At 43.1% G+C, this 12,246-nt stretch overlaps 1 protein-coding gene across 1 annotated transcript; it reads right to left on the minus strand.

Moving 5' to 3' along the window:
* Window positions 1-103: 103 nt before the first annotated feature.
* LOC136023912 (keratin, type I cytoskeletal 23-like) lies at window positions 104-10,593 on the minus strand. Its single transcript, XM_065698916.1, has 8 exons — window positions 10,140-10,593; window positions 6,492-6,574; window positions 5,165-5,321; window positions 3,424-3,585; window positions 3,210-3,335; window positions 2,266-2,486; window positions 1,336-1,367; window positions 104-671 (listed from the first exon to the last, which is right to left on the minus strand). The coding sequence occupies exons 1-8, from the start codon at window positions 10,554-10,556 to the stop codon at window positions 577-579; spliced, it is 1,293 nt and encodes a 430-aa protein (XP_065554988.1). The 5' UTR covers window positions 10,557-10,593; the 3' UTR covers window positions 104-576.
* Window positions 10,594-12,246: the final 1,653 nt, after the last annotated feature.

Genomic DNA, 12,246 nt, shown 5'->3' on the forward strand with positions numbered 1-12,246 from the left:
TTCTTTGTTGTGTCCTTCCAATTTTATACCTCCTGAAACAATGAGATTTCTGCATTCCTGACCTATGTCAGTAACCTGCCACTTGGGGCTGGTGCATGTGTAAGAAAAAGCAAAATAGGAAATTCCAATGACCAGAACAAGTAATGGAAAAGAATTTATTGGCTGCAGTGAGGTATATGCTGAGAAACATAGGACCAGGAGAAAAGCTGAGAGATTATTCACTTTAAATTATAGTTAATTTGCAGAGCAATAAATGAATCACAGATGGAGATTCATGCCCCAGTGAGATGTGCATAATACATATATTACCAGCTCAGCCAGTCGTTTTCATTGAATAGCTTTTCTTTGGCATTTTGATGACTAAAAGCTCTTTAAATTTACAATATCAGCTCTACTTAACTCTGTAGGGCACCTTTGATCATTGGGCTGCACACCATGGGAGGAGAGAGCTCACAATAGGATCCCTGTTTTACACACAGGGAGACCAACATACAGCACATAGGTGCACAGAAGGGTTGTTGGAGCTCAGGCTGCCGAGAAAGCCAGGAGTCAGCAGACCTTTCTACTTCATGCTTGCTAGTGGATCTCATTAATGGTGGAGGACACCACCTGCCCATTCACACTGTCATGGACAATTGCTTTGATCTTTCGTTTGGTCAGCCCAGCGTGTTCTGAAAGAAGAAGAGAGCTGAATTAGACAAGAAGCAATGCTGAGAGAAGCTGATGCAGGGAAAGCTTCATTTACAGTCATTTACCAGCTACCTCCTCAACTGATTTATCTTTACATGTTGCCCTTTAGGTCAATACTTAATACTGCTCTTTGTGAAATGTACTGCCAGAAAGTCATCCCGAGTCTTGTCCAGGTCAGGGCAAATGAATAACGCAGCTCCATCCCAGCCAATGCAAATCTAACTTCAGAGCAGATTCTCCTACATGTCTGTAGGTCATGCTCGTGCTGGAATGTGAGTTTCCAGACATGCAGATTTACTGTTCGCTCTCAAGCCCTAACACAGTTTTAGTCACTAAATGGAGTCTCTGTGCCTCCTCCTATGCCATTAAAGCTTTAGTCCTGAGTCTGAGCTTTGCACTTGTGTTTGGGTAGCAGAGGTCAGTCTGAAGGTACTCCGTGAGTGGGCAGCCCCAGCAGAACATGCTCTGAGGTGCAGCCCTTCACAGGACCATGGGAGTTATTTTCTAATATGACCTGCATGCACAATAACTGGTCTGAAAACCTTTCACAGCTCAGTCATGGAAGGGTAACATTATTCTGAGTAGAATCTGATTGGAAATAACAATAATGGAGAGTCTATAGAGAACAAAATAGGGGGCTTTTACCTTTAGCTCTTGCGTCACATTTTCTTGCGATCCTGTAAAGATAATGGAACAGAGAAAAAATAATGATTACGCTGATTTCCAGAAGTTCTCCATCCCCTTCTGCTCGCTGATTCTAAGGAGACCTCCCACCACCGGGAAAAGAGAAACATAATGCTTTCACACCACGAGAATTTTTCTTCTTGGGGTAGTCTCAGGTACTGATATTCTGACCTGAAGCCAGTCCTGTGGACACTGGCTGTTGTTCTGCTGTGGGCAGCTGCCCTATTCTGCCTGTGTTAGGAGTTCCTTAACCTGATCCACCTTTGGCTTCTGACAAATAACTGTGTAATTGGTGCTGTGCTGCTGCCTCTCTGAGACTGTCAGCTCTAAAGGCTGCTAAGCTTCCTTGTTCTGATTTTGGGTAAAGAAGACAATACTCTGTATACAAGGTGAGAGAATAAGCAGTAGAGGCTCCAGGATTGCTGCAGGCAGAGGCTTCAGGCAGGGCAGGGATGGGGAGGGCAGCCAGCATCAGTGTTGGAATGTGCTCTGCCCATTTGTGTGCTTGTGACCAGCCAGAAAAAAATTGAAACTTGTCTTCAGGCTTCTTTTTGATCTAGAATTTGTTTGAAATACAGGAAATGGCTCTGAATTTTACTGAACTTGGCATTTTCTCCTTTGCTGAGGCAGGCATGCTGTGGGAATGTAGAGTGGTTTTTTTCTTTAATGAAAAGTGATATTAATTTAGGTAATCCCAATCCCATGGATACAGGTTTCTCTGTGTGCCAAGTGGTTCAGGCTTTTTATTATGATCCATCCCATTAAAATACCAACCCTTGATGTAGGCTGGAACTCACAAGCTTTGATTAAGCATAAACAAACAAACAAATAAATAACCCGAATATGAGAACTCTCTTCTCATCTGTTCCAGTCCAGGCGGCTCTGCCTTACCCGTCAGCATTCCCTTCCAGCAGCAGGCGGTACGTGGAAATTTCCTTCTCCAGGCGGGTTTTGATCCCAAGAAGAACCTTGTATTGGTTATTTTGCTGCTTAATGTCATGACGAACCTGGCTTAGGTCTTCCTCACATTTGGAAATGATCTGCTGCATGTTTTGAAGTGCAACAGCGTAGTAATTCCGAGTGTCAGCCAAGGTATCTTCCAGCATGTGTTTCTGACGGAGCAGATAATACCAATACCATGATTAGTGTTTATGTGGTAGTCACAAGGCAGAAATGCCAGCAAATTTGGTCTCTAGCTAGAAGATTGCAAAATTAAGACTGTGGTAATTTAAACACTCAGACATTTGCATGACTATTCCTGTGAAGACAGCAGGATCATAAGGCTGTGTCGTGTGTGCATAATGAGAGGCAAAACCTGAGTGATTTACCCCTGTGTGGTTCTGCTCACAGGCTGCGCCCCTGGAACTGGTGACTCTTTGTCTGTCTTGCGTTTACTGCCCAGAATTACTCTGAAGTCTCCAAGCCATGACTATGTGAGCTTGAACCATACAAGAGCTGAGTAACACTTTTGAAGATTTCCCATCATTTTCACAGTTCATTTATTTCATGTATTATAATAGGGGTTATAAATACGAAATTGTACTACTATCTGACTTCTAGGCCACTTTTTCTTTCTAGATCATGGAGTCAGCTATGCCATGATAGTATCTCTTTGTTCTAAGAAGAGACAAAAAGTTTTCCCTTCTTGTCGATGGTCTCAAATCTATTTTACATATTCTGGTAAAGTCAAGTGTCCAAATTTCACAGCAATTTCACTGATACTTTAATAACTGCGGTGAAGTTGTGCTGCACTATGGGTTTAAATGAAGAGTTGGTTCATGACTTGTTTCTGAGAATATATGAAGTAACCAGCCAGAGATGTCTGCAGTTGATACCTTACTCATCTGTGCCTGCAGCTCGATATCCAGGGACTGTAACGTACGTGTGAGATCCTTGATCTCAGTCTCGTTGCGCTGTATCTGCTCTGGGTTCGGGGTTGCTGCCAGAGACATTGCTGTGCTCTAGGGAGCAAAGGCAAGAGAAAAGCTTTCTGAGTTTGGTCAGTCACATACAGCAACAGCTGTGAAATGAGCAGAAAACAGCCATTACCTGTTCCTTGTACCAGCTGTCCAGGCTTTGACGATTCTTTTCAATGATGGCTTCATAATCTTCTCTTATTTCTGCTAGAATCTTGGCTAAGTCTTCGGGAGGTGCTGCGTTTACTCTTACATTGACTTTGAAGTCTTGTGATGAGCGATTTGCTTCCATGTTCTATTCATATATGAGCAGAGGAAACAAGCAAACTTGTTTATGAAGGTGGAAAGTTTTCATCCCTGTCTTGTCTCCTTCAGTTCCGCCCTCTCACAATATCTCAAGTATTTTTTCATTATGGTAGGTTAATTGTTATCTATATTCAGTTAATGCTATTTGGAGAATTGATACATGAATAACACTGTGATGTGACTTAAACCAGTGACTTACATCGGGTCCTTTGGCAAAACTGTGCCAGAGAGCTCAATAAAAAACATGTGAGAAGATCTCTTCATAGAATTTCTCTGGCAGATACATGCTTGCTGAAGCACTGCCATTTTTTATTTATTTAACTATTAGGAACCCAAAACCTTTGATGAAAATCTAACAGTAATTTCATCTTTCTTCCCCTGTATGTTAATATTTATGGAACTGTAAGTTTACAGGAGAGCAATGTAAAAGTTCTATGTAATTGTTAAAGGAATAATTGGATTAAAGCATATAATTACTGTGTAAACAACATAATTACAGGACAAGTCAAGCAGGTCTGGGAACATTCCTGTTGCTGTAGCACAATCTTATGTGCTAGGTACCATTTTCACAAGCACCCAGGCAAAGCAGCATTTCAGGGTATGACATCACGGCCTCCAAAATGCAGATCAAGACATCACAGCCTCCAAAATGCAGATCAACTGGCCGGACCGATGTCTCTGGTGGTTGCCCTGCTTCCAAGAACTCTTTTATTCCAGCTGTTCAGCAGTATCGTTGGCTATAAGGATATAAGGATACTACAGCCAAAGGCAGCTTCACCTGCTGCTGTGTAACCCTCGTGTCTCGACTATCCATTCTAATAGTCCGCAGATACTGAGTAGGATGTTTGGTTCTGCCTTAGGTAATAACTGAAAACAACGTCTGATCAAGCAAAATGAAAAACAGTGTCAAGCAGTGGTATTGTATATGTGGGAATAACAGGGCCCACGGGGCTATAGCTCCAGGAGGATGCAGAGCAGTGTGTTTTTGGATAATTAGTAGTATTATCTAATGACTGTGGTCAGGGTTTTGCAAGAATAAATCGTTTGACTTGAATTCAGCAACCATTCCTGTTGGAATGAAGGTCTGTTTAGCCAGGTCAGCTGGCTGATGTGAACTCGAGAGTCCCTTCCAACCTCAGCCACTCCTCTGTGCTCTGTGATTGTGTGAAATGAGATATCCAGAGTGGAGGAAAAAGTCTGTGATGAGTAAAACTCATCAGCAAGCACTAACAATTCCTACTTACTTGCAATCTGTGTGTATTTCTAAGTATTTCTGAGGACATTTCTGTCAAATATGTAAGAGATTATTAGCTATGTATGACAGATGGATAGGTGACTAGGAAAGAGTGGGAGAAAATACAGCAATGTTATCCTCTCTGAAATCCCAGGTTAGTGGATAAAGTAGCGCACAAAGTTTGTGCCTCATCTGACTCTCATTGGCCTATGTAGAAACACGGTTTGGTTCTGAATCATCCATCCCATTTATAGACTGTGGGTCTTCCTCAAAGTTAATTACATGGTAGCAAAGATTTATGTGATAGGGTTTTACCAAGTGGAGCTTTTCCTACCTCCTCATGGCCTTTCCTCCTGAGGATGTGCTCTTCTCTCAAGCCCTCGATTTCCATTTCCAGGTCTGTTGTAATAATGGTCAGGCCATCAAGCTCCTTCCGCAGGTTCTCCACATCAAGCTGCACTCCCTGCCTGCGCGACTTCTCTGCTTCATACCTTTGGGAGGGAAAAGAAGTCGGCTTGCTTGAGTCTTCTATGTAGGGAACTAGAGAGAACAAAGCACCCAAGGAAACACATTCTGTTTCTAATATATGTTCTTTGAATATTCTTGTATAGTCTTAATAATCAGATGGGTTTCATTACTGGGATTCTTTCTTCCTCACAATTCCTCCTATATCACAGGAAATAATTGCTCTTTCTTTCATTTTCCTTTTTGCATGCATTTTAACATTCACCGTGAAAGCTTTGAGAACATGCTTCTCAAAATTTGCCAGTGAAGATGTGATAACAGCATCAACAATCAATGCTTGGTATAGTTTTTCCAAACTGGTCGCTTTTCAGTCCTTCAGAAAACAGGGATAATGTAATGGGAGCCAGTTCTTAACATTCCTCTAACCTCTTGCAGTTTGCCACTTGTAGTGAGGTGGTCCGAAAGACACCACCATGTCTTCCCTTAGGTATATGAAGCACTTTTGCTCCTCAAAATCTCTCGCTTTGCTTCATTTTTGTGGGCTCTGGTAGGTTTTCTACATTCAATCCCTCAGACTCATTTTGCAAGTTTCCTTTTGTGTCACCGCTGAATGATAATGGAAGAAGGGCCAGGCCAGGCAGAGCTGCAGTGCTCAGAGGCTTTAGGTTTGCTACAATATCACCAAAACCTGGGAGATTATTTAATAGCTCCTCATCATCTGTTGAAAGTAAGACAAATCTTTATGACTTCTGAGAAGTCTGACTGAGGAGACTTGGGAGCAGAAGTTACTGCAGGACAGGTATTGCCTGCGGAGCTGGACGGAAGAGGTGATACATACAGGAAATGGATTGGGACTGGAGGGGGAAGCGCAGTGCAGGCAAGGGTTAATTTGTATTCCCAGGTGACAGTTTTAAGTGCCTTTTGTCACAAGTATCAAGTGTCTGCTGTAAAACCTGCTCTTCAGGACCTGAATTAAGTATCATAAACAGGGTGACTCAAGACTGTTCAGCAATCATTTGTGGGTTTTGCATCCTTTTTATCCTTTCTGGGTTCTTTTCCTGTTCTACATCGGTTTTATTTGCCCAGTATCACCAGAAAACCTCCTTAAAATCAGTTTCATATTGGATTATCTAGAAAAAGCCATATTTTGCTTAACCCTCTTTCCAACTTAATCAGGAAACCAAAGAAGAGCTTACTTGAGCCTGAAGTCTTCAGATGCCATGTTGGCGTTATCAATTTGTAAAAGGATACTGGCATTGGTGATCTTGCTATCCTCAATCTGGAAAACAGAGAATCCAACAGGAGACTCAGCATTGCCCCGTGGTGCTGGTGAATAACCTGTGCTGGGTTAGACTCCCTGCTGCTTGTAGGAAGCATCTAAACAGTAGAATTCCCATGTTACACAGTATACATGAATTAAAGCAGCTTAGTTTCCTGATTCACGTAGATGTTTATGCAGGTTTTGTCTATAATCTTACTTTTCTCTATGTCTAATTTTTCTGGATATGAAGCAGGATGAGTCCTCTTATTCCTGGCTAGGTAGAGGATATGAATAATGTTACACAAACTTCACAGGATATTATAGAATAACAATCACTGTCTTCCTCTCTTTTTTGTGAACTGATTTTGTTTCTGGTTAGCATAGCTGGAAGAGCAGCCTTGGTCATCTTGAGGGCAAATTTCAGTGAGAATCATTAACCTGTGTCTGAATATAACCTAAATGCTGTAATGAATCCCATGCTAATCAGTAAGCCTGTATAGGGACACCTTGCTGCAGTGGTGGTGGGGTGCAGAGGCTCAACAAGAATGGCAGGAGCCCTCCAGTCTACCATGTGCCTTACTCTGGAGTTGCATGATTGTCATTTTGAGAATAACACTAGCATGTAGTTGTCATGGTCCATCCAACTATTCACCTATTCCTGTTACACACTGAATCCTCCAGCAGTGTGGAGGGATTAATTCAGGTTTCTGATTTTGCTTTGGGGTGTTGATAATTGCCCTAAAAGTTGCAGGAGAGAGTGCATGGCATCATTCACTTAGTGGACTCTGCGGGCACTGAAAAGGCTTGTAAGCCCTGTTAACAGAAATATCTTTGAACTATAGATCTGAATACAAGCCCCTCAGCATTCCAGCCAAAATCTCTGACAGAATTCTAGGAGGAACTGCTATGTAATTAGTAGGATCCGATAACTGAGGGATGTTGCGTCCTTTTCTAACACAGAGGAAGGAGAAGCAGGGTTGCAGTTTCAAGAGCTGCCTTCACTCAGCACTGACATAGCAAACCAAGGTGTGCTATGGCTGTGCAGAAATCATTAGCCATTTACAGAGCTCTCAGCACCTTGGAGTAAAACTTCCCACACCTAAATGAATCACAGAGAAATGAGGAAATGACAAAATTGTCCTGAAGTGTCAGAAGTTTACCTCTCGCTGTAAAGAAGAAGGTGCCTGTGGAATGTTTTCACTAATCTGTTAACAGACTGCACATTCTTGAGCAATTAGCAGCACACCTCGAATCCTGCCCTGGGACATGATCAAGGCCAGCTGAAGAAGTGTAACAATCCCCATCATGTGTTGCTGCCTGGAATTTGTTGTCAGAGAAGAGGCAATTCTTGAATCCATCACTAGAAAATGGTGTATTTTACCATGGAAGGTAACAAGGCATTGAGGAAGCAACAAGTGAGTTCTTCCACTTTGTGCCATTTCGTAATCAAAAAGCAACAAAGCAACAGTTACAGAAACGCTTTATGAGCCTGTGCTATCAAAGCAGTTGTCAGTGTCCTGTCACTCGCTGGATGACACCCATTGCTATCCCAGCAACAGCACATTGCACATGTGGCTGTTCTGCTGGTTAGAATTACACAAAATTCTTCACCACAACCCTCGTGAATATGGATGCATCACTAATATCAACCCCCAAACTTACAGCTAACCTCATTAAGAACTCACACATTATTATATGTGAAATACACTCAAATTCCTTCTCAAACAGGGTTTTATCAAGAAGCCTTCCTGCACTGACTTCTTGTGTCCTTTATCCAGCAGCACTGAGCCTGGCTCCTTGAGTGTTCTGTAAATCAGTTTGTTGCTTTAGTGGTATCAATCTTTGAACGAGACCCGTGAAGAACTGCTGCTGTTTTACTGTGTGTCAGGGTTCGAATGCAGTCAGGCTGGAGTCAGGCAACTTGTTGCTCCATCTGACACATTTGTCCAGAACTCAGGCATCCAGGGCAGAGCATGGACCAAAATGCAGGACACAGATGATTATGTGCCTCCAAGTTTAGGCAGCCATAGATGTTTCGAGTTATTGGATGCAGGAACCTAAATTTTGTCTAGATTTCATTTTATGTCCTCCATTAGTTTCACCTTTTTAATTAATGCTTGCTTTAATTATGGTTAATAATGAGATGCTGTATTTTCACTCATTTTATTGGCTGTCATGTACTAATTGCAATAATTTATAGAGAAAGTAAAAATTCTGGGTTAAACCCCTGAGCTGTCGCCTGTAAATAACCCTTCACTAGCTCTTCCCAGCATGGGCACCACAGCCGGGACAGCCCTGGCTCTCACAGGTGCCTGGAGCCAGCAACAGCTCTTTAAGTGGTGAGGGTTAAAATTAAGTGGTTTGGGTACAGCCTATTCAAAAGTGAGGCTTTACCCCAGTCAGCACTATTCAGTCTTTCTGTCTGTCTTCCTAAGTCTTATTAACACCAGATCAATGTGAACACGTTTATATTCTCGATGAACAAGTTTTTATCTCTGGATCAATTAAAAAAACCCTGCTCAAGTGCTAGGGCTGGAGACAGATGACCTTTCCTTATCCTTAAAACAGAACTAGGTGATGACAATTCTGGCTCTCCTTCCACATTGTCTGTGGTCAGAGTGCCTCATCTTCTGCCTGGAGGCAACACATTTAACATCGAGCAGGGAGTTTGATTAAGTCCCCGGCCTTAGTCCCCAAAGCTGCAGGATAATGCCATCTCCAAACCCTCTTGAAAAACATTCCTTAGGGTCTTGAGAATGCCAAGTAACCATGGTAGAAAAAGTAGAGCGGGAACTAAAGCACCGTGTTTGGAGTAGCTTTGGGTTTTGCCCCATATGGCTGTGTAAAGTTAATGACATTGATTAGTCACACAGATGGTTCCAGCGCTAAGTATGTTCATTAGGAATCCTGATTAATACTATGCTTGAATTTGAAGACACGTGAGTTTGGGAGATTGAAAGAGTTACTGTTGCATGTTAATATTAACGACTGGCAGGAACCAGAAATTCTCCTTTTAATTATAGTGAAAACATCCACAAGGAATTTGTCACTGCTATTTTCTTAATTACAATGAAGTATTTTTCCATCTGATTACATAAGCTCATTGGACCCAAAACTCCTGTAGTTTCATTGTCTGCCACCACAGGAATCAAAGAACCAAAATGCAACAGTATGTCTAAAGAGAGCACGCATGAAAGAAGGCAGGCTCTTCAGCTTGCCTGCTTTGTAATTTGCTTGAATACATGTGCAGTCAAAAAGACCAGCTTCTGCCAGATGTAGTTACTCCAACCACAGTTTCATGTACAGAGATGAACACTTGGCAGCATATGAACCCCTTTATGCTACAGCTCTTGCAGAACCCCCCTTTGCCATCTGCAACCTTTCTTTCCTTCTAGTACCGCACTCTCCTTCTTGGGAGCCCAAAGAATGTTCATGCCCAGGTCCTGTACCCACTTGCATTAGTATTTCTAGCACTGAAAAGGTTTTATTTAACTTTCTTTAAAGGAAAGCCATCAGCATAAATGAGCACCCGGATTTCTTAAAAAAGCATAGAATGACACAGTTACTTGCAGCTGTGACTTACCTGTCTTTGCATGTCAGTGACGTTTTGCTCGTATTGGTTGAAGTCATGCCTCTTGCCGTGAGACTTTGTCTTGTGCCACTCTAGGATGCAGCTTTCCAGCTGAGCATTAGCTGCTTCTAAGGAACGGACCTTGTCCAGATAGGCAGCCAAACGGTCATTCAGGTTTTGCATAGTCTGTTTCTCATTCCCACCCAGGAAGATGCTTTCCCCATGGTGCTCGCCGAAGCCTCCCCAAGGTGCCACTCCTCCAGCAGCCAGCCAGAGGGGTCTGGCGGAGGAGAAGGAGGTTTGTGTGCTGCTGGCACCACCACCTGCACTTGACGGTCTGAAAGCAGTTCCTGGCTGGGCCAAACCACACCCTGAACTACCCCTGAGGGACCCAGAAGAAAATTGGAAAGGGCCTTGGCTGGTGCTCATGTTAGCTCTGGTGTGAATCTAACCCAATGTTTGACTGACTACCGCTGAGCAGCTTCTTAGCCTTCCCTAAGCAGCTTTATGCCTTTTCCTGTGGGAGTTTCCCTTCGATGAATGACTACAGCAACAAGATTGTGTCATCATGAAACGTGCTTCCTCTTGGTCAATTCTGAAGCATTTATGAGGCTGCACACACTGTTGTTATTTGGAATCTCAGCCACATACCGGGCTGCTTTCCTTTTGGTTGTTTTGGTTTTGTTTTTTTTCTCTTTTCATATGATAATGGTGAGGTGTGGCTACAATCAGGAGGTGTGGAACAGGATCAGCTCTGCCTCAGACTTTTCTCTAGCCCGGCAGTTAGTATGTTATGTTTTTCTGTGTATGAGGTGCAGAGGATCGGCCATTCCAGACGACACAGAGAAGATGGGGCTCTCAAGACACTTTCTGTCTGTTGTATTTCGCAGGCTCTAGTACTACAGCAGTTTGTGAATCCCAAAGCACATCCCATCATGCTGTCGTTAACATACTGCACAGCTGCAGCCTGTGAGTGGCTTTAAGGAAGTTGTCCAACCTTTGCCGTTTGACTAAAACTGCAGCCCAAAGTGAGTAAGGCTCAGCTAGTCCCTTCAGTGGTCCATCCCAGGTGAAATACAGGAGAATTAGGTCTTAACAATCTTTCCTAATGATTTTTTTTTTTAATGATTTGAGGTGCTGTTGTATTTCCATAGTCTTTTTGGAACACGCAGTAATGCAGATATATGCTGTTCCCAGTGTCAATGCTATGAAGATATTTATATGTTTAGCTACAGAAGATATTTAGAATATGAGATTGTAACAACACTAAAAGAATTCAAGTGATTATTTAAAGCTGCCAGCGTGAAATATTGACCTGGCAATCAGGCAGGAAAAGTCTTTCTCAGAAGTTTCAGTGACTTTCATCACGCTTCATCAAATACAGAGCGGGCAGGTCTGGCTTTGGCAAAGGTTTTGTGACTCCTTGTGATGCTCAGGAGATGGTGACTGGGTTATTTGGTTTATCCTCCTCGAAGGGAGAGGAGGGAGGAAGCAGATGTGGGCAGAGGCGGGAAGCTGGGTGGACGTGGGCTCTCAGCACCAGACACGGTGCCGAGTTGGAGGCTCAGCTCTGTGCCAAGCTTACCCAGCACTGTTACTCATTTGACTGGGTTGGAGGGACCGTGCAGACCAGAACTGCACCATCCTGGAAGAAACCTGAAGGAATCGTTTTTTTCTCTGTTTGTTTCACTTGAGGTTTTTCAGTAATACAGGACTGCTGCACCTCATCCCTCTGGGCATGCTTCCCAGTCCCCATCCTGGGAATGAGCAGGTCCTGAGCTCCTCCTTGTGGCTCTTCCCAGCTCTGCTCAGCACTTCTTGGTTTTGTTTTTACCAGTTATATTTCCATTGAATACAGATTCATTCTTTCTCCTCATGCACTTCGTTGTACAGAAACGCCAACACTTTTAACTGTGTGGGGAAATGGATCACTGAAGATAGGCGTTTGCAGTAAGTCCGAGGTTTGGCTATCACAGAATCTCCTGATAACAGCTGCAGTTCATAGCAATAGTTTGGTGTCAGCCCTGCAGCTGAAGAGGTAGCAGAGCTTGAAGCACCAGCCACAAAACTAAGGCCTAAGCTGAAACCCAAAGAAATTATAATAGAAGCAATTGTTTCC

The sequence above is a fragment of the Lathamus discolor genome, chromosome 20 (assembly GCF_037157495.1).
Source record: "Lathamus discolor isolate bLatDis1 chromosome 20, bLatDis1.hap1, whole genome shotgun sequence".
NCBI classification, from domain to species: Eukaryota; Metazoa; Chordata; class Aves; order Psittaciformes; family Psittacidae; genus Lathamus; species Lathamus discolor.

Coding starts and splice junctions, on each gene's coding strand:
- LOC136023912 (XM_065698916.1), bottom strand. CDS start 10,556: ATGAGCACCAGCCAAGGCCCTTTCCAATTTTCTTCTGGGTCCCTCAGG. Junction 5,322..6,491: donor TCTGAAGACTTCAGGCTCAA/GTAAGCTCTTCT, acceptor TCCCTCCCAAAG/GTATGAAGCAGAGAAGTCGC. Junction 672..1,335: donor ATGTGACGCAAGAGCTAAAG/GTAAAAGCCCCC, acceptor TTCTTCTTTCAG/AACACGCTGGGCTGACCAAA.